Raw genomic sequence first — 27,008 nt, forward strand, 5'->3', positions numbered from 1 at the left:
GGATGGAGCTGCTGAGGCCAATGGCCTGGCTACCGAAGCCCTTTTTGTTCAACATTGGAATTCTGGGAGGAAGAGCAGCTCCTCTTGCTCACAGACCTTGAAAAAGCATTTGCCGCATGTCTGCAGCTCCCTTCTGTCCCCGTCACAGTGGCTGCACCCCTGCACGCGGGGCCGACAAGGAGCCTCCATTCTGGGAAGGCCCACGGGCACAGCAGATGCCGGCAGAAGGCGGCCCAGGCAGGCCTGCAAGGGGCCCTGAGCTGGGCAGAGCCGCACGCGAGGAATAGCAAGGTAATTGCTTTGTGGTGATTCATCTGAAGTTGCTTTAACCTTGGCAGCCCGCTCAGTGTAGTGAAAAACACACCCCAGGAGAGAGCTGCGGCCTCAGGTTGGCATGGTGCCCTCTGCATACCCAATCCCAGGAGAGTACCAGCCTTATCTGGGTAACCAGGGGCTCCCCAGGAGCCCCGTCTGGGGAGGAGAGGATGTGTCGTGAGGCCACCCCCCATGGCTGCTCCACCTTCCTGCTCCTCTCCAAGAGAGAGACTCACAGGAGGAACGTGGGGGTCAGGGGGGCAGGAGAGGAGACTCACCAGCCCTCAGCAAGAAGGTAGCCAGGGCCCTGGCTTAGGGAAGCTTGTCCTGGATTTTGACTTCCCCAAAACAGCATCCCAGCATTTTTGAGTTGGAAGCTCCATGCTAACCTTCTCAGTTAAGGAAACCAAGAACCACAGAGAGGAAAAGACTCACCCAGGGCTGCCCAGGCAGAGGTGCAACTAGAAGACGGCTTTCCTGTGAGTGACAGTGGGTTCTGCTGAGCACTGAATGCTTGCTTCCCCCAAATCCCTATATTGAAGTCCTGATTCCCAGTGTGGTGGCATGTGGTGGTGGGGCCTTTGGTGGGACCCTCATGATGGGATTAGTGCCCTTATAAGAGATGTGAAAGAGATGATGTCCCTCTCCACCACATGAGGACACAACAAGAAGGTGGCCATCTGCACACGAGGAATCAGGCCCTCGCCAGAAGCTGAATAAGCCAGTACCTTGACCTTGGATTTCTAGTCTCCAGAACTGTGCAGAAAAATGTTTGTCATTTTTGTTACAGCAAATTGAAGTGACTAAGACAACTTCCATGTCCTCAGAGGCTGATGGAGCTGCGGGAAGAAACAAGTTCAGCTTCCCAGGCGTGCCACTGTTAGTCGGATGACTCTCAGAAGCAACTCCATTTCCCTGAGCGTTGATCCCGTCATTTGTGAAATGGAATGACACATGTGCCCTCTCCAGGCTGCAGGCACATTAGGAGATGATTTCTGTGAAGCATCTGCATGCACGGGGGACACGGCCCTGGGCCCCCTTCAGCAGCCCTCATGCATCTTTCCTCCCTCCCCTCCCCCACCACTGGTGTCAGCTCTCCCCACTTCCTTGTGTGGCAAGGAGCCCCACAGTTTTGACAATGGCCCTATCCACCCGACCTAAGTGGTGGACCCACTCCCACCCAGTCTAGCCCTGGATGTCCATCTCCTTTTCAGCCCCTTCACCTTCCGGGACCAGAGGTTGGAACCCTGACCCACATCCTATGCCTTTGCTCTGCCTCTGGTGTCCTATACTGCTGAGCTATGATGTCCTGTTCACTTGAAAGAATGTGCCCAGCATCCCAGACACAGGGACCCTTCCCTCATGTACCACAAGGAAGACGGCACGGTTGGACCTCCCTGGAAATCTCCAGTCTCAGTGCCATGGCCTGACCAGTAGCCATGGGTGTAGCCTCCAGGCCTGGATAGAAGAGGAACCAGGAGGCTCCAAACCTCAGGTCATCTGTTGCAAAATCTATAGAACACCTTGGCTTGTTTGCTTTGCTATGACGAAACCCATCACCTATAAGCAAATCCACCCCTGAACTCCCACAGTATCCTGAGGAAGACCAAAGGCACCAGAAAAAGGGAACCCAGGAGCACGTTACGGCTCCGATGCTCCATGGCTTGGTCACATCAGGCATGTTTCTTCCTCTCTTTAGGCCCCATGGAAGGGGTAGACCAGATAATTTCTGAGGCTACTCCCAGCTGTTGAGATGAACAGAAAATTAAGTTCTGGGATCCCAGACCACACTTCCTAGCACTCCAAACCAGGAGTACGTGGATGTAGAGAAGGTCCATGGAGGGAGCAGCAGGAAAGCAGAACGCTGAGCCACAGCAACATGGGGTCGGAGATGTGCTGGGACAGTATCTCTAGGTCAGCGCTGAGCACTGTGGGAAGACACAGAGGCCTGGGAGCACCCAAGATGAGACAGTGTGGGCTGGACCAGAGCCCGTAGCAATCTGGGGCAAGGAGTCCAGGCACAGACGGCAGGGACACTGCAGACAGCCCGGCCTGTGGATGGAAGATAATCCCAGAGCCCAGGTGGAGAAAGGGTGCCAAGCCCTGGAACCGTGCTTGGAACGGTTTGCTAAGCCGTCTTTGCAAACCGTGACCAGCCCTGGGAGGCCTGATTCTGATTATGGTCTTCCTGCAGTTTTCATTGCTTCTCCACTTTCACCCCTAAAGTAATGCGGCTCGTCGGGAGGCCTGGGGGCAGAGCCTCAAAAGGCCCACCATTAGCTCAAATGATCATATTGGTGTGTTTTTTTTTTCAATAGATGCTGATTATACATTTTATTCTATAGTAAATTTGCTTTATTGTAATCTAAGAAACAAAGATTAATTATGAAATACATGGTGAAAAACTTAAACCCTGTAGCTTTAAGAATCTCTAGTTCATGTTTCTGCAATAAATGGTGTTGGGGAAACTGGTATTATGTGCAAAAAAGAAAAAAGAAACAAATAAAGAAAAGGAAAATTAGATCTTTACCTTAAAATATATTTTAAAATTAACTCAAAAATGGATCAAAGATCTAAACATAAGAGTCCAAGCTATGACACTCTTAGAAAAAAACATTGGAAAAAAGCTTGATGACATTAAATTTGATAATGATTTCTTGGATATGACACTAAACACACAGGCAGCAAAAGAAAAAATTGTTAAATTGGACTTCATTAAAAAAAACTTTTGTGCATCAAATGACACTGTATCAGTAGAGTGAAAAGGGAATCCACAGACTAGGAAAAAAGTATTTTCAAATCATGTATCTGGCAAAGGCTTAATATCAAAACAAGTAAAGAACTCCTGTAACTCAACAAAAGACAAACAACTTGATTTAAAAGTGGGCAAGGGACTGGAATAGACATTTCTCTAAAGAAGATATATAAAGAAGATACAAATGGCCACACAAAGTTCATGAAAAGAGAACCCACATCAAAAATCACCAGGGAAGTGCTGATCAAAGCCACAGGGCAATACTTTCACACCCATTAAAATGGCCCTATCAGAAAATAACCAGGGTTGCTGATTTCTTCTCACTCTAGTCAAAATGGCAATTATCAAGAATACAAGTAACAATAAATGTCGGTGAGGACGTGGGGAAAAAGGTACACTCATAAATTGATGGTGGAACTGCAAATTGGTACAACCACTCTGGAAAGCAGTATCGACACTTCCCAGAAAACTTGGAATGAAACCACCTTTGACCCAGCTATCCTACTCCATGGTCTATATACAAAGGACTTAAAAACGGCATACTACAGTGATGCAGCCATATCAATGTTTATAGCAGGTCAATTCATAATAGCTCAATTGTGGAACCTACCTAGATGCCCTTCAATAGATGAATGGATAAAGAATCTGTGGTATATATACCCAATGGAATATTACTCAGCCTTAAAGAAGAACGACTTTTGCTAGTAAGTGGATGGATCTGGAGACTATCATGCTAGATGAAATAAGCCAATCTCCCCAAAACCAAGAGCTGAGTGTTCTCTCTGATATACAGATGCTAACACAAAATAAGTTGGGGAAGGGAAGAACAGAATTTCAGTGGATTAGACAAAGGGGAGTTAAGAGAATAGGGGGAATGGGAATAGGAAAGACAGTCAAATGAATTGGACATAAATTTCCTATGTTCACATATGAAAACACATGACCAGTGTAACTCCACATCACGTACAACCACAAGAATGAGATCCTCCATGTATGTGTAATATGTCAAAATATACTCTACAGTCATGTATCATATCTAAAAAGAACAAATAAAAAAATAAAATAACAAGTGTTGGAGAAGATGTGGAGAAATTGGAACCCTCATGTACCGCAGGTAAGAATGAAAAGTGGTGCAGCCGCTGGGGAAAATTGTATAGTGATTCCTCGAATAATTAAATGTAGACTTACCATGTGATCCAGAAACTCAACTTCTGCTTCTATATTCCCAAAAAATGGAAGCAGGAATTCAAACCAACATTTGTACACCTATGTTTACAGCAGCATTATTCACAGTGACCAGAAAGTAGAAGCAACTCCAGTGTCCCTCCCAAATGTCCATTGTCATCTGAATGGATAAGTAAAATGGGATCTCTAAAAGGAGTATTATTCAACCTTAAAAAGGAGGAAGTTCTGACATGCTATAACATGGATGAACCTTGAAAACACTATGCTAAGTGAAATGTGTCAGTCACAAAAGGACAGATGCTGTGTGATTCCACTATAAAGTACAGAGTAGTCAGATTCCCAGAGACAGGAAGTAGATTGGTGGCTGCCAAGACGGGGGGAAGGGAGGAATGGGGAGTTAGCATTTAGTGGGCACAGAGTTTGAGTTGGGGAAGATGAAAAGTTCTACAGATGGATGGTGGTTAATGGTTGCACAACAATGTGAATGCACTAATGTCACAGAACTGTATGCTTAAAACTGGTTAAAATGGGAAGTTTTAGAGTATGGATATTTTATTGCAATTAAAAAAAAAAAAGAGTCTCCAGCAAACACATACTTTAGTCTGGGAAGCACTGACGTAACAGGTCCCAGTCTGGCCTAAGAGTGTGGGCATATTTCTTAGCTGGTAAATGTTTTGCTTTAATTTGTAAAGATGGGTGACAGCCAAGTCAGCCAGGGGTCCCCACGTCATTCAAGATGAGAACACATTGGACTTGGCAGGAGCCACTGTTGGTGGCCCAGTGTGGTTGCTGGCTGCAGTCCTGCTTGGCCCAGTGTCTAGGGAGTGGGGAGGGGTCACCTGACGGGAGGACACTGCTGGGCATTCCCTGTCCTGCACTTTCTCCTATGTACATGAGTGAGGCACTCTGGGGTAGCCTAAGAATGTGGCATACAGTGTGGAAATGGAGGGGCAGCCTTCTCTCTCTGTCTACCCAGCCCTTCTGGGAGCCCTGAGACCAAAACCAAAATCCCAGTCCATAGTCCAGAACCCAAACTGCAAAGCACCATGGGAGCAGAGAAGCAGGACCCAGGAAATACAATAATCAAATAATACAATGAAAGCTTAAATTTCCAAGTTAATTCTTGGGTATCATTTATAAAAGTTAACAGGGCATATTTAATTTAGGAATTGGCTCACGTCCTTCTCTTTACAGCTCAAACCTCATAAATGAAATATACTGGATCATTGCCCAGTACGGAAATAAAAGTTATGAATAATGTTTCTATCTCAATCATTGTCAGTGCTTTAATATTCCTAATTACTTTAAAAAGCTAGATATTCAATATAGGAAAACTTCTTTTCTTTTTATCTCCACTTGTGAGATTAGCACAATTTAATAAGAGTCACTCTGTCGTCTTTATTCAGTATAAACTGACATTTCATCCTTTTACTCTTCATTATTATATGGGATCGAGGTTTATGACCAAGCGTGCGGCCACTCCATTTCTCCGTATGGGTCCATCTAACAGCCTAGAACGATCCACAAAGCTGACGTGTCTGCCTTCTTCTTTTATGGAGCAGAAAGAAATTAGTCGAGGTCTTAAAGAAATTAGGCTATGGGGTCATAAGTCTGTAAAAGAATAAAAAGCCCCACCCCCACCTCGGTACTAGAGTTGCCTGCTTCAAGACTGTCAAAGTCATAAATCCTTTGGCAGCCAAAAGGGCAGGGCAGGGGCAGGGAGTAGGATGATGTATTTTTATACCCTTCCCTGCCACATCCAGGAAGTTATCCTAAGGAGAACCTGGATCTCGTGGGCCTTTTATGCATAAGAAGGATCGCTGCAGCCTTTCACACAGGGCCACGGGTCCTTCTTCACATGTCCATAAACCCAGACTCTCTAAAAAGTCCAAAAAATATTTTTGAAGTTCTGCACAAGAATTCACATAGAGGTAAATCTACAGGGAACTGATTTGAGGTTATGTATCACCTTTATGTCACTAGATCTGATCAGTCGTATGTTACTTCAGAAATATTACTGTTTTACCCAGGGTGCTGCCCAGATCCTGTGGGGGGAGCTCGCAAATGTCAGGGCCACCACACACTTTCTAAACCTTGGGAAGTTCTTCATTCTGAGACCAACAGGCACAAGGGTCCTTGGGGAAAAGATGCTGGGCACAGAAGAGTGGAGAATCACAAAGGACCTAAATGCTCATCAACAAGGGGCTGGTTAAATGCATTTGGAAATCCATGGGATGAAACTTTATAAGGCCATTAAAATTTACAAGTTGATGAAGGAAATGAGCACATGACTTAAAGGTGAATTTTAAAAGCAAGTGATAGACTAGCACATACATGGGGTCCAGACCTGGTTCTATGTGCAATTGTGTAGAGAAACCATGGATGGTGGGCGAAGCACCTAGGCCCCAGTGGTAGTTACCTCTGGGTGTGTGGATTTCACCTTTTTTGTCTGCCATTTCCATGCAATTTGACATTTCTTTTTTTCTTTCATTTTTTCTTTCATTGTTCCTTTTTTTTTTTTTTGGCACCAGGGATTGAATCAGGGGTGCTTAATCACTGACTCACATTCCCCAGCCCTTTTTATTTTCTATTTTGAGACAGGATTTCACTTAGTTGCTTAGCCTCACTCAGTTGCTGAGGCTGGCCTTGAACTTGCAATCCTCTTGCCTCAGCCTCCCAAGGACGTTCCTTTTAACACAAACAGGTATAGCTTAAGAGACAGGGAGAAAAAACAACCTAGGCTCCTCTGCAAGGGTGTCATATGTACAGACTCCATTCAGAGGCCTCCAGAGATACTCACTGCATTGACTGAGACACCTGTCCCCGAGGACATGGCCCTGTAGAGACCCTAAGACGCTGAAGAGCACAGGCATCCAACCGAACAATCACAAGCTCGCAAGCTCAAATGGCTCAAAGAAAACCTGATATCAATTAGTTTTTTGTGGCTGGTTTCTCTGCCTCCACAACCATACCTCAGGGCCATACTTTTTAGGTAGATCCCTCCTTCCCCTGTGAGCAATCATGTTTTCACATCAAGTATCTATTTCAACCTTAGACTATATCAACAGAGGTTGAGCACCCAGAAGGAAGGTGAGTGTAATAATTAAGAGTTCCCATCAGGACCCAGGTTTTTGCTTGAGAGATAGTCCCAGTTTCACCATTTACTAGCTATGTATTTTGGAAGTTCTCTTTTGGGGGGTTGGGGATTGAATCCAGGGGTGCTTTACCACTGGGCTACATTCCCAACACTTCCTAAATTTTATTTTGAGAGGATGTCACCAAATTGTCCAGGCCGGCCTCAAACTTTAGATCCCCCCGCTTCATCTTCCTGAGTAGCTGGGATTACAGGTGTGTGCCTCTGCACCCAATTCTTTTGGAAATTCTTTAACCTCTCTATGCTTTAATTTTTCCATTTGTAAAATGGGTCTAATAATTCCTACATTATAGGTTTGCTGTGAAGATTAAATGAGTAGATAGGCAAAGGCCTGATACATAGTAAAATTCAGTGCATGGTAGCAGTCTCCATTATGATTTTCCACTGCTCAGACCAAGGCTGTAGGTGTGTGGTCAGGTGTAGGAATTATTTTTAAGAAGAATAAAGAGCAGGGGCTGGAGTTGTGGCTCAGTGGTAGAGCGCTCGTCTAGCATGTGCGGGGCCCTGGATTCGATCCTTAGCACCACATAAGAATAAAATAAAGGTATTGTGTCCAACTACAACTAAAACAAACAAACAAACATATATATATATATATGGAATAAAGGCCACAGGAACTGGGAAGAAACCAGACGGGAAGACAGGTCAGGTGATGTCATGAGAGAATCAAAGCAGGTTAGAGAAGAAAAGCAGGGGAGGAGGTGCAGGCTGTCTTCTAACACCTGAAGGGCTGACCTGGAAGGGACCCTGGTGTCCTCCATGCCTCCCCAGCAATGGCTATCAACTGCTCTGAGATGACTGTGTACCCAGAGCTTGCAGCCTTGTCCAGAGAATTTCTGCGGAGAAATTGGAATGGCAAGGAAGGTCCTGGTGACCCGTCACCCTGCCTGGCCTTTAGCATGAGTGAGAAGTCACTAGTAAACCCAGAGGCGGAGCTGCACTGCCCAGAAGGGAAACCTCCCCCTGGATAGACCCCCAGTCAGAATGTGCCTCCCAGCAGCGGGGAGCAACCTGCCACTAGAGGGACGCAGGCAGAGGTTGGCGAGCTCTTAGGAGGGCATTTAACCTTCCGTGCCTGAACACACTGCAAGTGAGAATAGTAGCCAGTACTGCTGGGCTCCATCTTTTAGGACTTCCTGTGGGTTCAGTAGTACATGCCTTTGAGTGGACCCAGGAGTGGTGGCCCTTCGGCCCATGCGGGTGGATCTAATGGACAGGAAACAGCTTATGGGTTTCTGGGCACTGAGTCTGATGACTGCGCTGGGGGTTGATTAGACAGCGCAGAGTTGTGCTGGTGAGTAACAGGGCTGCTTGCCTGTGTGTCTGGTATCCTCACTCTGGGGGCAAGACCTATCTGAGTCCTGTTCATCAGTGCGAGAACTCACCACATTTGCACTGATTGTTGATTCACATGCGCCCGGGTCCCCTGAGACGCGGGCTGGTTCAGTCTGCGACAGGCTGCTCCCGGCAGTGAGCCAGCAGCAGATCATCCCAGAGGGCTCTCCTCATCCAGCTTAGATGGTTCTTCATCAAAGATTCATTGTAAGCCACGTTATGGGAAACAGGCATGGACGAGGCGGGAGCCCTCAGACATGTCACCCAACACGATTCCTGTGGTTCTAGTCCACAGAAAACTGGTTGAACGTGCCCTGAACTCACATGTCCCTCGGGTTCACTTTTCCTTGTCTGGCCCACCTCAAAGTGCCGGACCAGGTGAAAGCAGGAGACCACCGTGGCCACTGGGGAGTCTTCACACTTTAGAGAGGGTCTCTTGGATACCCCAAATGGATTCTGGGTTCCCTAGGCCAAGATAATCACCAAGACACAAAGCCACACACCCAGCGGCCTTGCTTTGGCCAGCATGTTCTCAGACTCTGGGAGGACAGGGGGCTCCACACGAGGCCTTTGGATAAAAGGACCATAAGTAGGGCTGGGGTTGTGGCTCCGTGGCAGAGCACTTGCCTCGCACATGGGAGGCACTGGGTTCGATTCTCAGCACCACATGAAAATAAGCAAACAAAATAAAGATATTGTGTTCATGTATAACTCAAAAAGTATTTTAAAAAAAGAAAATAAAAGGAGCATAAGTAGAAGCTTCCACCCCAGCTGAGGGAGTGAGAGAGGGCAAGAGACCCCAGGAGACCAGCGTGGACCTGGGTTCTCATGACTTGCTCTCTCCGGGTTTTCATGACCGTCACAGTTAGTACGGGGTAGGGAACGTGGAGGTGGCTCCCCAAGATGGGTAAATTGTGGGCTTAGATCCCTAGTGGATTAACTTGGCTGTGTTGTCTACTCAAGTCACCATTAAAAAACACTACCCCAGAACAAAGCTGGAAGGAACTTGGGCTTCAGCACTAGTCAGGGCTTTTTGAAAATCAAATAAGACAGTGGACATTTAACCAACCACTGATTGACTGCAGAGTGTGCCCATGGAAAGGGGTCACTGGGGGAAATGAGTGGAGAGGGGAAGGATCTGTATTCCCCAGGTAGCTGCCAGGTGTACCTCGTCCTCTTGGTGACCAGCCCCATAGAAGAGATGACACCCCATGCTATTGTGGGTCACTGGTTAGCTCCAAGAGCACCCTCCTCACTCCATGTTCACCAGGAAGCTTCCCAGGAGAATGTGAACCATCTATGCACAGGGATGAAGGAACACAATGACCTGCTCCCGCGAGTGTCCCCTTCTCCTACCTTTAGGGGCACAGAGATATCTCAGTGTCCACCAGTCTCATAAATCAGTCCCTGTGTGCCTCTGTGGACACCCAGAAAACTAAGTCTTTGTACCAGCAAAGCCAAGGACAAACCTAGATCATGGTAACCTCCAGCGCCTGCACCCTTGGGCAGCACCCCAAGTTCACTTCAATCCACAGAGACCATCCAGAGGTGTTCCATCCAAAGTCACAGTAGTACAGGTGGCCCCACAATTCCTTATGTTTAAACACACAGAGACCCTCATAGACTCCCCTAAACCACCACCCCATACCCACTAGAGCCTGCCGCCCCCACAAGTTCCTTCACACATGAATGGCGTCCCCCGATGCCCACGCCAGCTCAGGCAGCCCATCCTGAGTCACCCCATCCTGACACAAGGATAAGCAGGCACATGCCCCAGCCCCCTCCCAAGTCATAACCAGTGGACCACCTGACCCTCAAAGACACCAGACTCACCGCTGGAACAGTCGGGCCCTCCCCAGCCAGGCTCACAGTGGCAGGTATCCGGGGAGACACAGCGGCCATGCACGCACTCCTCCGTACACAGGGCTGAGGGGCGTGGAGAGAGGGAGAGAGAACAGAACAGTGAAAACCAACCCCTGGGCGAGGAGCAACACCCACCTTGTCACAGCTCCCCGGTGCCAGAGATGCTCAGGACGAAAAATCAAGTCCCTCATGGTGCGGGTGGCCTAGCTCTGAAATGAACTGATGTCCAGTGTCATGTCCTAAGATGAAACCCAAGCCCAAGAAATGGGCCTCAGTGGCTTTTCAAAACTAGCCCCTCCATATGCTTAAACCCCTGGAGTACTCTGCAAACCACTGTCCCCAAGTCCCACTCCTGCGCTCCTACCCCACCTGCTCTGTCAGTCACCTGTTCCTTTCCTTTTTCCGGCCTCAACTTCTTTCTGCAAAGGCGCCCAAATGTACCAGGCTGCCGGAAAAGAACGGGCACCTTTCCCCCACCTTTCTGCCCCCCTCCCCAATTGTCCCTATTTTGAGGCTCTCAAATGTCAGCAAATCTGCAAAGTACACAAATGCTGAGGAAAAAGCAACAGCTAATTATAAGAAAGTAATTAAGAGAGACATCCACGATGATGATAATTGTAATTAGAAAGCGCCTGGCAATTTCTTATCACGCAGTCAAATGCTCCCGAGCCGCGAGGCTGCAGCAGCAAGCAAAGGTTCCGTCCACGCCAGCACCAGGGAGGCTTATTGACAGCAGGGTGAAGGGGGAGATTATTTCTTTCTTCTTTTGACAGAATCCACATTTTCTCAAGGTCATCCTTTGCTCCTGAGAGATCTGCCCCACCATCTAATCCATCAGTGAAGGATTAGAGAAAACACCCATTACCTCCCCCACCAATTTTGAAGGCTTAGGAAATCAGTTGCTAAGATCGACCCTGTCAATGTCCCAAGTGGGATCTACATGAAGGGCTTTTTTCCTGAAAGTAACTAGAGACCTTCTCTTTGCCATTTTGGCCTGGGAGGGAAAGTGGGTGGCCCCCTTGGTGAGTTGTCAGGGACTGCCACTGACCTGCCAACACCCTCCACCTGGTCCAATGTCCACTGAGAAGGCACTCCTAGGTTAAATAAGAAGGTCCTTTTTGTGATTGGCATGGTGTCCTTTGGCCCATCCCAAACATAGAGCCTGACCTTGAACCTGTTGCCTCAAGAAAGCCATTTCAGATGCCCAGGACTCAGTGGTCTGGAGTCAGTCTGTCCACAGCAAGCTTGCAAGGTCACATGCCTGGAGAGGCCTATCACCAGAGTCCTTCTCTGTACAAGTGGCTTTCAGGGAGAGCATTGGTTTGTGCTGAAGATATCCACAGCGCCAGACCCTGCTTCCCCAGACCCAGGAACGGCCAACCCAGCTTTCACTGAAGGACCAGGCTACACCCTGACCCCAGGTGCCAGCTCTACCTAGAGCCACAGTGAGCTGCTCTCCTGGCCACTAGTGAGACCCCCAACTAGTCACTCCTGTCCCCACTGGACTTTCCAAACAAGTTTTAGTGGGTCAATGTCCCCAGCACACACTGGACACCAGGTGTCCAGCCCCTGGCTCCCCATCAATGCCAGCCCCTTGGCCCAGACAGCTCCCAGTCTTTGGAGCTGCTCCCTGTCCCCCATCCCCACCCCACAGGCAAAGGCCCTGCACACGCCACAGCTGGGCCCATTTGCATTACAGCTTGTCAGATTAGCTCAGTGACACCTCCAACTGCAGAGAGCAACACCTTGATCCCCGGGGTCTCTGCCAAGACAGTGAGAGCAGGCAGTGAATCGTGAACCTGCCAGGTGTCAGGGCTGGAAGAGACCTCGAGAAAAAAATCATGTACAGCCCTTGACCTTATACATAGAGAACCTGAGGCCTGAGTGTCCATGACCTCACGGACAGTGTGCAGCCTCTCGGCCAGGAAGGGAGAAGTTCAAGGATGAGGCGCCTGGAGAGAGAGGCCTCTGAAAGAGGAGGCGAAACCCTCAAGACCAGGACCTTTGCCTTTCACATCTCTCTCACACTGGACCACACGGCTCAGGGGCTGGAAGAGCCAGTGCAGAGCGGGCAGCATAGAGTGCTGCAGCTGTCCCCAGGAGGACCAGCAAGGGCAGGAGAAGAGCTGCTTTGATATACTGGGTATCTGCGGAGGGAGGGGAAGGGAAGTCTGAGAAGGAGGGCCACGTAGTGCCCTGTCACCTTCTCTGCTCTTTGACCCTAGAGAATGGACCACTGGCCTAGCTCCTGCACGTTCTCCCTCGCTGGCAGGGAATGGCCTTTGGATGCTCTGAGCAAGCTCCACATTACACTGCCTTTTCCTCAGTCCCCTCCAAAGTTCCAGGGATCTGAGAGACAGTCTGCCAAGCACCTCCTGCCACACTGCAGACACAGGCCCCGACTCAGACCTGTGTCCAGCACACTAGGCCCTGGTGACCCTGCACATGGGCAGTCATCCCACAAACCTTGCCCTGCATCCAGGGATACGGCTGTGTCCTGCTCTAGACCTCACTGCCCACTTCTGCTTCTTATCGTCCTGGTATTATTTCTGAGCTTGTTAGAACCTCAACCCATCATATTTCATAGGTGTTGTTCAGACACTGTTGAAGCCTGAAATATTGATGGTGAATCCCTGCGGCTCCGATGTCGCGTCTGACGTTTGAGCCACTTGTGTTTGAACACCTGATGGGGAGGGGCTGGGTGCTGTGGGGAGAGTTGCCTAGGGGGTGATGAAGGCGAGGCTCCATTACCCTCCCTGGGGCTGGGGCAGCCCACTCCTAACCAGGACCCCAGGGAAGCCAGTGGTAGGCAGCCCTCCACAGAGGCCTAGGGTTTACACCCAGCTGACCTAGAGTGGAGGGTCCTCGAAGTTCTTTCTGAGCCATGATCCCACTCTGGCTGACAACGGGGAGGGTCTGGGCTAGGGTTCTGTGGCCCCTGGCCTCCTCCTCTGGCCTCCTCCTCTGGCTCCTATATCTCTACACACAGCTTCTGCCAAGTCCCTCTTCCCACTGCTGTGTGTCCATTGGTTCTCAGGGCAGGGACTCTGATGCAGGCTCCCATGTGACCAGCTGGTGACTGGAGGTGGCATCCCCCCTTTCCCAGCCCCATTGAGAAATGTGAATTGCTGCTCTCAGTCCCCCAGCCCCATCTACCCTCCTGCCCCTAATATCCTGACATGCTACAAGTATCTTTGGTGAGAAGCAGGACATGAGTGGTTAAGAGCACAGACTGATCCAGGATGCTGGGGCTGGACCCAGGGGTGCCAGGAGCATCTCTAGTGAGCTAGAAGCTGTGGTGAGTGAAAGAGGAAAAGGACCACATGAGAAGGCATTGAGTGCACATGGCCCTCTGTAACCCGGGAGGTCCATCCAGCTGGCTGGCCACACCCAGCTGGAAAACGGATGCAGAAGGGCAAATCCACACAATTAGCAAGAGAATGTGCTAGATCCGTGCTCCCAAACCTTTTGTTCCTTATTGCCCCCTCCTCCACAGCAGGATTTTTAAACATTTTTTTTCTTAATTTTTCCTTCCCATGAAATTCAAACGCCACCAGTACCCGGTGCATCTCGCCTTCCACAAAATCAGACTGAGAACCAAGTTTTACCCCTTGAGGAGGCAGACCCATGCCCCACCTCTCCACCCTCCTCTGTTGGGAAGTGACCTGCACCGATGGCATTAAGGGGCTTCCTTGGCTTCCGGTTTCTGGATGGGAAACAGCAGTGGTGGGGGGTGGCAGAAGGCAAGGTTCACCCGTGAGGAGGCAGCACGTGGGATGGTCCTTCTCCATTCTGGCTCAAGGTCCCAGCAGGGTTTCCTGGGCTTGGGGATGGTAGTCTCTCCTCATTGTTAACGTGCTTACAAATAACCACCTTCTCACTCAGCTCTCCTTGGTGGCTCTGCAACGTGCCAATGTTTCTTGCCACAGCCCTGACGATAGGCCACCCCGAGGTGTGAACTCACAGTGGCCTGCTCTTACCCACAGGCTCCAGTGCCACCTGGACATAGTTTGAGAGAAGTAAGTCCCAGCCCCAGCTCTGTCACTGACCAAGCCCCTTCCTCCAATGGGCCTCAGTTTCTCTGTCTAAAATGACAGGATCTGGATGTTCCCTCCAGCTCTGGGGTGTCAGGGCACCACGGCAGCAGCTGCTGGCTTTCCGGCTGATTCAAACCACATTTGAGAAGAAACCCGACACCTATGGCAGCTGGTGTGGGAACCTATGGAGACTGGCATGGGGACAAGTGTGCTCCGTGGTGCAGACCACGGACTGGGACATCAGTCCTGGGGCAGGTGAGCTTGCAGGATCCAGGATGCAGAATGTGGCACAGACAAAGATAGATGAACCAGACTTGGGGTCTCCTCTGCAAACTGCTGAAACAACACAGGGCCTTCCCTGACCCAAAGTGGCCCAATCTGTTGATCCTCGCACGTGGGGGGCCTGAATCAATTCTCAGTTCTATTAGCATTCCACCCGAGATGACCCTCAAGTCCCTGAGGTGTCGGTGGTAATATATTTTGCTTGGCGGTTTGCAAATGGTCTCACTAGTTAATGGAAAGATAAAAATTACTCACATGGAAAGGTCAAGATAAATAAAGACAACTTCCATGCTCCCTGGCCAACGGAGCCGTATACCTAGTGAGGGCAGAAGGCCTAGGGGTCAGGGACAGGGTATCAACCTCCCAGAATTCTATGGCATGTGGCTTCGGGAGCATCCCCTGGACCCAGAGCCCCAAGGCACATTGATCAGCCCACCATTAGCATTCTTGGCAGGAGCCTCAGATCAGGTTGTCATTGGATTCAGCTTAGAAACAAAATGACCTACATCCAAGTGGGCCCAAGTGCCAATTCTGAGGTGACATGCTTAGCATGAGTGATTCTGCCATACCCAAGGTCACACGGCCCAGGGCCCATGGTGTGTGTGTATAGGGGGACTTGAGGAATCTCCAAGGGGACTTCTAAAGCAATTCACAAGATGTGTATCACTCCATCCTTTATAACTACCAATGCCGAGTCCCCTCCACAGTCTGAAGAGTCCAAAAAGCTGGCCCTTCTTCTCAGCATGTCCAGAACTGGCTTTAAATTGCTATGGCCACATCTGGCTCCAAGACATGAACAATTTTAGAAAAGCAGCACTTCACCTGCAGGGCTGATACACCAGAGGACACTAAGCACCCAGCCCTCTCCTGGTTTGGGGGCCAGGGTTCTGCAGGTGTCCCCCTACCCAACTTCCTGCGTGGGCCCAGAGCCACTTGTCTTCACTTTGGAGGTGCCCTGGTTGGTTATTACTCTCTGGCAGCAGCACAGCACTACTTAAAAGCCAGGGCCCTGGCTCGGCCACTGATTTGCCATGTATCCTCAGGCAACTTCTCTGGCTCTCAGTTTCCACATCCGTAAAATAGCCACTGACTTCAGCATCGCTGTGAGTAGCAAGTGAAAACCATGCAAAGTACCTGGATTCAGAGGCTAGTTGTAAGTGTTGCCTCCCCCAACTAGTGTGTGCGTGCACGTGCGTGCATGTGTGTGTGTGTGCATGTGTGTGTGTGTGTGTGTGTGTGTGTGTGTGTGTGTATGAGTGTGGTTACTATATTCTTCTTCCCACAATTGGGCAGGGGACCTGGGATGACATAGTCCAGAGAATTCTTAGGCTCCTTTCATCTCCAGCTCAGAGGATGATAGGCTGGCCTGAATTAGGACTGGACAGAATTCCCCATTCCCTGAGGCAGGGACCAGTAGACTAGAGGTGCCGGGATGGGGCAGGGAAGGAAGAGACGCAGGCCAGGGGCAGCCTGCGGAAGGATGATAATATGCGGGGAGCACTGTGCATATCCCCCTTTCCTTTTCTGGTTCTCACGGAGGAGAAGCATGGAACCAAAGTTGGCCACTGTTCTGGCTGCCAGACCCTTCCTCCTGGGTGTTTTGGGGGGAAATGTCAGCTTGGGTCAGGTTGGGGGACCAGAGTCCTCCCTGCTCCCATGCAACCTCTGCTTGTTCGTGCAAATACCCACAAACGTGTGCAGTGTTTATCAAGCTCCTCCTGAGAGAGAGCCAGAATATAGAGGGGCAGGCCTTCCCCTGCCCTCAGCGTCCTGAGCAGTGAATCCTCCCCCTGCCTGCTCTTGATCCCTTCCCCAAAGAGCAGAGTCTGGGGGCCAAGGGGAGCAGTCCTACCCTCAGATACTCTGCAGCAAGCTGTGCACAGAGGGATAAGGTCTGCACTCAGAATTCCCAAGGCAGGACAGTGAGGAAATCAGAGAACAGACTTGGAAGGGATGGGCTGGGTTCAAGTTTGTGTTCTGCTACTTCCTGGTGTGTGATCTCAGGCAAGTTATTTAACTTCTAGACAGTTTTTTCACCTGTGAGATAGGGAGAATGGCCCCGATATGGCCTAAATTTGCTACAAAATTACATCACTAATGCACACAGACTGCTTAGAACAGTGCCGGGCACTGGGAACCTAGCTGGGTCATTTTTCCAAGTTCTTCTAACCCATTTCCCTGCCTCTGAGCTCTCACTCACTTTGAAAGCACTTATTAAGCACTTGTGTGCCAGACACTGTGCTAGATGTTGAGGGCACCATAAGCAAATACGCCACAGTTCCTGCTTTTATGGCTCAGTTGAGTGAACCAGTAAGCAAGGCACTAAAATGTCATTGGTGCTAAAATGACAGTCAGTTCAGGGTGCAGGATGGGTCCCATCAAGGAGGGGGCAATGCTTCCACATGTGGGGGAACAGGGGAGGGCATGGGAAGGTGACACTTAATTGGATGCTCATAATGCATTTCCTGGGCACCCACTCATGTATTTGCCAGGCACAGAACCAGCCTCCTCCACCCCACAAAAGACCAGGGAAACCTTTTTTTTTTTTTTTTTTGGTATTGGAGATTGAACTCAGGGATGCTTAACCACTGAGCCACATCCCCAGCCCCTCCCCATTTTATCTTTAGTTGTAGGTGGACACAATACCTTTATTTATATATTTTTATGCAGTGATGAGAATCAAACCCAGCACTTTGCTTAATGTGCTAGGCAAGCATTCTACCACTGAGCCATAACCCCAGCCCCCCCAGCCCTTTTATATTTTATTTAGAGATAGTGTCTCACTGAGTTGCTTAGGGCCTTGATAAGTTGCTGAGGCTGACTTTGAACTCATGATCCTCCTGCCTCAGCCTCCCGAGCCGCTGGGATTACATACTTGGCTATGGGCCAGGGAAATTTTGCCTTTCAGGGTTCTGTGCAGAAAGTCTCCCTTCATCTGTCCTTTGACTTCTCCAGTTTGCACACCTGGCTGTCCTCAGTGCCACTGAAGGGTCTTCCATTGTGAAGAATCCCCCTACATACACACACACACACACACACATAGGGACTTCATACAGCCCCAAACTCCAGTTACACCCCCTTTCCCACCACTCACCTGTGTTTAGCTTTCACATTAACTTGAATACCATGCCCCCTGACTGCTCTGCCCACCCCTGGCCCCAGGTGGGGTTAGGGACTCTCCCTGCTCCCTGCCCAGTGGCACAGCGGTCCTGCCAGTCCATCTCCCACCAACTCCAGCAAGGCAAGGCATGGGCCTCTCCATTCCCTCTATGCCCCAGCAACTAGCACAGTGCCTGGCACACGACAGTGCTCGATAAGCCTATGTTGAATGAATGTCTGAATCTGCAGGGGGTCCTCCCCTCCCCTCATCAGGATCCCACCTGTCTCCCAGGTGGCCCATACTAGGATGAGAGACCAAGGCTATACCAAGGCCCAAATCCCCCCATGATGGGACAGCAAAATGCTCTTCAGAAAAAGTCCAGGGACTTCAGCTAATAGAAAGAAATGTCCCAGAAAAGATGAAAAGGAAGGACGACAGCCCAAGGTTTGGGCCTCTCCATCCCAGTCTGGAGCCCCGGGGGCCACCTATCATCAAATGTCAGCGTCAGATGACAGACTCCCCTGGGACTTTCCTTGTACCTCTACCAGTCACCCTAAGATACTAACCTGACTTGCCTCAATATGGCTTAACCATATTGAGGTTAATAATTGTTTACCAATTAAAGTTTTCAACTTGCCAGAACATTCCTATCAAGTTCCTGCATACAGCAGTTCTTCCTGCCACTGGGCCTGATTAAAAGCCCAGCATGGCTGGCAATTCCCTTAATAGATGCACAGGCCCCGGGTCTGCTGCCGGCCTGCTCCCGGCACCCCCAGCCTTCTTCGCTTTGTAGAGGATTCTCCCAGCTGAGCTGTTCAAACCACCAAGACCGTATTCCTGCAAGGAGCAACAGCTTTCAACTTGTTAATGATGTTGGAACATACGGCCTGAGTCAGCAACCTCTAGCACACGACCCAAGAAAATCTTTTTCTGGGTCTTTTTTTCCCCATTTGACAGATGCCAGATTTTTTCCAGAAAGACACATTCCAACTGATTGATTTTTTTTTTCTTTGGGAAATTGATCCTTACCACCTACGAGGAAAGCAAAACATGAGGCTTGTCAAGCATTTTTTTAGTGCTCTGATTTAAAAACTCATCCCCTGCTTCTGCCTTGCAACTTGCCTTCCCCAAGGTAGCGGTCTGTTCTAGCAGCACCTGTGAGACCCCCAAGGAGGCAGTGGTGGGAAGAAGGAGAGGCAGATGGGGGCCCACTGCCCGCTCTCCAGCAGGGAGGCCCCGAGCATACAGGAGTGGCTCAGCATGTGGACTTCAGGTTTGGCAGGCCTGGGTTAGGGTCCAGATGCTTCTACCTGGTGAGCTGTGTGTCAGTTAAAATGACCCACTCTTGGGAAGCCTCGTGTGCCCCATCTGTAAACGTGGACTAGTAGCATCATCTGAATCAAAGGTCATGGAGAATAAATGGGATGATGCCTATAAGGTGTTTGGCAGAGGGGACTTCCACCAAGGGTCCCAGAAATCCCAGATAAGAGACATCATTGGTCTAGGAGAAGGCAGCCCATACTTGACCCTCAAACATGCTGAACTCAGGGAATTTAGCTGACACCCAGAACCATAGCATCTAGGGGCAGAAGGTGCCAAGTAATAATACTGTCCCCAGTGCTGCCACCCATCCAGTGTTTGCAGCCCCTCTCCATGTCTCATGCCAACTCTCTACTGAGCTCTGGCCTCACCTAATTGCATTCATGTCCTCAAGTAAGAATGGTTCTCTCCAACCCCTGGGCCTTTGTATGTGCTGGTCTCCCCTACTGCCTCCTCCTCACCTGGCTGACTCATCTTTCATTTCAAATATTGCCTGTTTTAGGAAGCCATCCACAGCCACCCACAATCTCACAGATTTCCCCAGATGGGTGTTCAGGCCTGTGTCATGATGAATTAATAGGTTAGATTTCCTGATATGTGTTTTCTAGCACCTGTCCTACCCCATACTGGAACAAGTCACATATCACTGGCTCTTCAACCATCTTCAACATTGGACCAGGAGCCTCTGAAAGGAGGATACTGTTTCTCTCTCTCTTTCTCTCTCTCTCTCTCTCACCCTTGTGCCCTCAAGCCCAGCACGATACTGACACAAAGAAGCTTAATAAACCTTTGCTGAATGTATGAGCAAATGAATCAACACGGTCCCTTGCATTTAGGAACAGTTCTGATCACTAGAAAGCTCTTTGCTTCGCTGAGCTGAAGCCTCTGCCTTCTTGGAACTTGCGCGCGGTGGTGCTGAGTCTGCCCTTCCCTGCTCCCAGCCCATATTTCCTTTTGATTTCACACGACAAGTTTCCGGAGACTTTTCCCTATTAAGATCTGAAGCAGGCCATTAGACAGAGTGACAGGAACTCACGGCTTTGGGTAGGGTGTGGCTGGGATAGAAGGTGCCCACCCATGGAGACGGGTCCTTCCTTCAAAGTTAGTCTTTGTCCCGGGTCTGCATCAGGGCTGCTGCCACTATCTGGCATGATGAAGGCCACCCCAAGGCATATGAGATCTGTCACAGCCCTATCCCCAGTGGCAAGCAGCCCGTGGTCCCACCGGTTTTAAATCTCACTTGTATGAGAAGCCAAATCAGGAGCTACTTAGCACCACTGATTTAGGGCTTTAATAAAAATAATGCAAATTGGATGGGAGAGTCCTCTGTGAAGGTCACTGTCTTCCGTTTCCCCCGCCCCCACCCTGCCTTCCCTCCAGCACCTTTGGCAGCCTGGGGATGCCTCAATTCCCTTCCCCTCTCTGGAAGTCTGTGATTTTATGATTTAGTCCTCAGCAAAATCACTCTTTTCTCCGTGCAGGCTGCGTTTGTGTCTCGCCGAGCTGTGTTTAGGGATTTCCTGCCTTCCCAGGAAATGAGCTTGTACTTCTCATCTTTGAAATGACCCTTTATCACCCCTGGCCTGCAAATGGAGAGGCCTCTGCCCGTGCCCAGCTCCGTGGTTAATGAGCCAGGTGGATGGTCACGCTCCCCTGAACAATGACAAGGTGGCAGGACAGATTCCCGGAGCCCTTGCAGCCTGACATTCTATGAGCTGGGGATGTTCAGGGCTGCCCCTACTAGAGCTTCTGGAAATGGATTTCCACCCCACCCTGTCCTCTTCCTTGATCCAGACTATCCCTGACCCAGAGGTAAGCCCACAGTTACTGCCTTATGTTCCAAATAACATTAGAACATTTAATGCTTTAACATTATTTTTAAATAAACTTTAAAAAAAAAATCACTGTCACCTGTCACACAGTCTAATTGGCACAGCCAGAATCAAACCCAGAGATGAGAGGGCAGAGATCTAGAGTGGTTCCGTGTGCCCCCCAGCAGACCTAAGCCGTAGGGCAGCCAGGTAAAGGGTGATGCTGGCCCGGGGGCTGCGGGAGCCAGGAGCCTTTCTGGCAGAGGAGGGGACCCTTGAAGGTGACATGAAGAAACACCACGCTGGGCTGACAGGAGTCCTGGAAGCAGAATTGGACCAGCTTTCTCCTCTGAACTCCAGTGGTCAGAGGAGGGTCACCTGGGCTAAGAGTGGGCCATCATGCCAGCCCTGGTGACCTGGGGAGGGGGGAACGACATTCCATCCTGTCCCTCCTAGGCTCACCCTGCAGGATGCCCCCGCCCCACCCTGGCCTGCCCTGGAGCAGCCCCACAGCTGCGTGGAGGACCAGCGGGGAGGAGAAGGGCAGGGATCTTGTTCTTTCCCACCCATTTTATCCACAGGCCTGTCTATGTCTCTGAGGGGAAAGCATCATCTCAATACACTTGAACCTGAGGACATGGTAAGTGTGCTGGGTCCTTTACTGCAGCACTGGCAGCAACAGCAAAAGCCTGGAAATAACCTGGTATCCACAGAGAAGGTTACAGAAGAGACAGCACAGCCACCCCGTGGAATACTATGCAGTCACAACAAGGAACCCCAGGCACTTCCTGCTCCACAAAGGATACAGGACTAAGCTAAAGAGGAAAAAAGGCCAAAGCAGAGCAGAGTTCAAATTACTCAACATTTTGTGGAAAAATTGGCTCAGCGGTAGAGCGTTCGCCTCACACGTGTGAGACCCTGGGTTCGATGCTCAGCACCACATACAAAAAATAAATAAGTGAAATAAAGAGGTTGTTTCCAACTACAACTAAAAAATAAATATATTTTTTTAAAAAGTATAGGGAAAGAATTTGCATATGTCTTTCCTCATAGACACACAGAACATTTGGAAAGATACACAAAAACTGATATTGCTGGTCTCCTCCAGGAAGGGGGGGACAGGGATGGGGTTCATCTGCACCCCTTTTTGTAACTAATAAATTTTAAACCAGAAGAATGTGTTACCTGTGCCGAAGATAAATACATTTTGCATTCATAAAAGGCCAGGCCCTCTGGAGAGGGCCTTGGGGACCTCCCACAACATCCCCTGGGAGAGGAGGGCATCAGTGTCCCCACCCTGATTAGCTCCAAGAGCCACTGCCACCACAGAGAATCCTGGGGGCTCGGGGCTGCCAGCAGGTTCGGAAGAAGGTTCCCTTCTGGCCAGTGGTCAAAGCAGGCCAGTGCCTGAAGGTCAGTTCTGGGGCTGAGCTGGGGCCCGAGAAGTCACTTCCCTGGCAATGACCTGGGCTCTGTCATAGCCAGCCCAGCACAGCCAATAGCAGGTTCCCTGTGTGTGGGAGGCCAGCAGCACAGGGAGGGGACGCAGCACCAATGTCCCAGGGGACCCTGAACAACACTGAGAGACCCAATAACACAATCGCACGGATTTCCCCAGATGGTGTTCAGGCCTGTGTCACGCTGAACGGAGTATTGATTTGTTCAGATAAGAGCCTTGTTCTCCGCCCCCCAGCCTCCTCAGCCTAATCCTGTGCAGGGCCTTCCTCCCCACCCTCCCTGTGCGTTCCTCTCTTCTGTCCCACCCTCTCACTTCCTCGCGTTCCTCTTTTCTACTTCCCCTTTTCATTCATTGATCCAAAGCCCCACCTGAAGCATCTTCCCTGGGCAGAGCCCAGGAGCCTCCACCTCCCCGACCCACTGCCCTCTTCCTCCCTCCTCCCCCACGGAAGTCCCTCATCTACCCAGTCATTCTGGCCGTTTGGGGTGGGGGCAAAGAAGGGAAAAAAGAGGGAGTGTGGACGTGCCCCTGGCCTGACATTTCATATCGGAGTGGCACAGGGGCTGTGGGAGTCGGAGGGCCACAGGGAGGAGGCTGATGGTCCCCCAGATTGGTCCAGCACCAGTGCCTGAGAGGACATCACCTTCCAGCCAAGAGAGCAGCCCCACAGTGGGCGTCCTCTTTGGGTCCCTGTATCCCTTCCTCTTGCCACCCAAGGGTGGATCCCTCTGGGATGCTGGGTCCTCCCTGCCCTCCGGCTGCCCATCCCCCTTTCCACCTTTTATTTAAGGCTCAGCCCCTGATGCATCCTGCCCGGAACTCCAGGGGCAGAGGAGTGCCACATTCGACTCTCTACCCCAGTTGTGGTGACATCTGGCTCTGAACTAGTCTCAAATTCTTAAAGGGTGGGATGGGGCATTCTTTGTTCCCTGCTCTCTCCCCGACCCTGTCCTGTGACAAAGCGTGCTATTTACATCAGGAGGAAATCCAGTAGGTATTTGCAGAAAGGGAAAAAGAAAAAGAGAGTGGGAAGGAAGGAGGAGGAGGGAAGAACTGAAGAAAGACAAAGCAAACTTCTGCCTCTGTTTTCAGAGCCCAGAGGGCTGATTCCGACTGTTTCACTGGCACTTTGTGGTTCCTAAAGCACATTTGTCTGTCGTTTCCTTTCCTTTCCCAATTCCCCTAAGTAGGCAAGATAGGTCTGTTATTTACCCACTTCACAGATGGGAATCGTGAGGCTCAACGACCTGAAGGCACCTGTGGGAGGTCCCCCACACTCCAGCTGGCTGAGAGCCCTGACCTCTAGGCTCCCTGCTGTGGCACTTGGCACAGCCTCTCATTCCCTGCAGCATTCTCTCAGCCTGTCACCTAGAGCAGTTCACGTGATAAATCATCACCTGGCATGCTGGGGGCTCATCTGGCAGCCTGGGCCATCAGCCGCAGGAGGACAGAGATCCCTGTCCATTGTTCCCTCCCATCCAGAGCCTGGCACTGGCTGGCTGCTGAGGACCACAACACCCTGCAAGGCACAAGGACATCTGTGCCAGAAGGGGCAGGGACACATGAAGGTGGGGAGGCACCTACAAAACAACTGGACCCTGGTGCTGTCAACAGGTGCTTCCAGAAACCAGAAATCCTGAAAAGCAGGACTTTTATTTTCCCCTAGGGGCAAAATAGCTGAGGAAAGGTGAGAAGCAATTCAGCCCTTTAAACACAGAAAATGTTGCTTCTGCCCCAAACGCACCAAGGGCAGGCACTCAACAGAATATTGTATCAAAGCAACAGAAACAATATCAGACCCCAGTGACAGCCCACAGGTTGCCCTGGAGTCTGCCTTGTCCTCAGAAGCCAGCAGTCAGAGTTGCAGTTCGCCAGCATCTGTGCGCCCCCTCACTCCTGTGTTAACCCAGTTCCCGGGATCCCCACTCCACATGCTTCCAGGACCCGAGCCAGGCAAGATCACCTGCCCAGAGCCAGAGGCCCAGCTGATGACCTTGGGTGAACTTCACTTTCTCATCTGTAAAATGAGAACGGCGATGCCCTGCCCCAGACCCACAAGCAGCCCAACAGATGGGGCAAGGGCTCATGACAAGGTCAGGAGGCAGAGCGGCGAGACCGTGAGCTCAGGAGCTGGGGTCCCTGTGTTCAATTCCACCACTTCTGTTTTGGAGACGAGCTAGCTACCAGGGCAACTCACTTGCTGTGGACACCCTGTTTCCTCACAAGTGTAAGGAGAGCTGGCGGGCACCTTGTGGGTAGAGGCAGCCTGGCACCTTGGCAAAGGGAGGAGAAGGGAAGAGGTAGAAGATGACCTGAGGGCAGGTTTGGGTTGTCAGAGCAACTTGTCTTCCTGACCCTTCTTTCCCACCATCCCCCCTGACTTCCAGTCTCATTTCTGCCCCCTCCCTCCGCATAGTGTGCAGAGTCAGGATCATCTATTAGACACAGACAGGTGTGAATGCCAAGCAGCTCAGGGGAGGAAGGGGAATTGCCAAGGTCACACACTAAGTTCATGGCAGCGTCACAGCCAGAACCCGTCCTACCTAGCCAGCTGGGGCTGGGCACTGTGCTGGCCACAGGAGGTACCCTGGAAGGTCATGTCCAGGGAGGGAGTCAGAGGTCAGCATGAGTCCTGTTCCCACAAAGGGTAGAGGGGAGGACCAGGGGAGTGCACCGGGCAGTGGCTTCCACCACACCGTGCCTAGCAGCCTCAGGGCTGCCACAAATAACCTCCAACAGCACTGAGGCCTCCAAATCCTGCAGCCTCAGGGCCTTGCCTGCCTTCACTTGGGTCCAGCCAGAGATGCCAAGGCCTGTTCTGTTCTGCTGGGAGCCACACTGAACCTGGCCCCATGCACCTCTTCCGCCCCATCCTGACACCTCCTCCCAGCCCTCTGCCCACCACTGTCTGCTGGTTTCTTAGAGCATAAACCCCCCTCCCACCGCAGGGCCTTCGCCCATTCAATTCCCCCTGCCAGGAGCTCCCTCCCAGCCCCAGGCCTCGCCCATGAACTCTGCAGGGCTCAGCTCCCAGCCTGCACCTGACCCTCCATCCTCCCTTCTGAAGGACACCTCCCTGATACTGGCTCTCATCACCTGCATTCTTTTCCTCCATGGCACCCACCAAGAATGTCCTTCCGATTTATCTGAGGACAACTATTGAAAGCCTATCTCTGAATAGGTTGTCAGCTTCATGGGGTACCCCCTCTCTTTTGTTCACCCATAATGTCTACCCCAGCCCTGGCACTGAGCCCAGAACACAGCAAGCACTCAATATACGTTGTCCGAATAAAACGTCAGTGATCACAGTGTTAACCACTTTAGTACATTTGTTGAATGGATGATCCGCTTGTCTAAAAAGATACATTAATTACTGTCATAAGAACGTCACCAAAATAAACAACTTTCCCTTCCTGCTCCTCTGTTTACAAGGAATTGGAGGTAAACAACACCTTGTATTTGGTGTAACAAAGTAAAAATCCAATTTATGTCAGATCCCAGATGTTAACCTTGACAGGGAAGCAGGCACGTGTTATCCTCAGGATGAATCCCAGAGAGGTTAAGTGATTTGTCCAGCTTCACACAGACATTGATAGAAATGTGGAAAGCAAATGCCCTGATCAAGCCAGACTTGCAGACCTTCCTATATTCAAGGGGAGGAGTGTCTGGGAATGAAGCCATGCTGGATTTGAACTCCCTGGGTGAAGGAGCATGTCTATTTTAACAATTCCTGTCTCTCTAGCACCTCACCCAGAGCCTGGTACGTAAGAAGTACCTGAAAATCAATTGCGTAGTCATAAGTGATATCTACACTAGGAAAGAAACCACCATTCAGGGAGATGTAGAGAAGGGAGGCAGTTCTTTAACTGTCTGGAAAGCCATTATGTGGAAGGCAGGGACTCATTCTGGAATCCTGTTGAGAGCAGTTCAAAACCACATTGCCTCCCTTAGAAGAGAGCCACCTTCTCTGTGGCTGTGACAGCATCAAGACCCCACAATGCACAGCTCTGTAGGTCACTGCTCACATACCAAGCTTGCCAAGGATGGCCCCAGGACCCTGGGGGACATCAGCATTCTGACAGCTGTGCCCACCTGACCCTGAGAATGTGGGCTCTGGTCTGGTCACAGGGAAGGATCGGGGTCCACCCGTGTGTCTCCTGATTCCCAGCTCAGCTCCATGGACGTGAGGCCTGGAGTTCTGGACAGAGGTCTCGGCCCTCAGCCCAGCTACTCCAGTGGCTTTGGGTCCTTGCTCTCCCCACAGGACTTGCTGGGGGTCAGAAAGCCGCACCTCTACCCATCATTTGGCTTCCCTGAGGTCCACAGGGATCCTCTCTCCCCTTGCCCCTGGACACGATCTCACACACAACCCTAGGAGGACAGCCTGGGGTG

General features: G+C 50.6%; 1 protein-coding gene across 5 annotated transcripts in view; it reads right to left on the minus strand.

Moving 5' to 3' along the window:
* Window positions 1–27,008, minus strand: part of Megf11 (multiple EGF like domains 11) — a 204,703-nt gene that overhangs the window by 154,228 nt on the left and 23,467 nt on the right. For all 5 annotated transcript variants that reach the window (XM_076848644.2, XM_076848643.2, XM_076848645.2 and 2 more), the window contains one exon: window positions 10,578–10,670. In XM_076848644.2, the coding sequence (XP_076704759.2) occupies window positions 10,578–10,670 (93 nt within the window). The remainder of the gene's footprint in view (window positions 1–10,577; window positions 10,671–27,008) is intronic.

The sequence above is a fragment of the Callospermophilus lateralis genome, chromosome 3, assembly GCF_048772815.1.
Source record: "Callospermophilus lateralis isolate mCalLat2 chromosome 3, mCalLat2.hap1, whole genome shotgun sequence".
NCBI classification, from domain to species: domain Eukaryota; kingdom Metazoa; phylum Chordata; class Mammalia; order Rodentia; family Sciuridae; genus Callospermophilus; species Callospermophilus lateralis.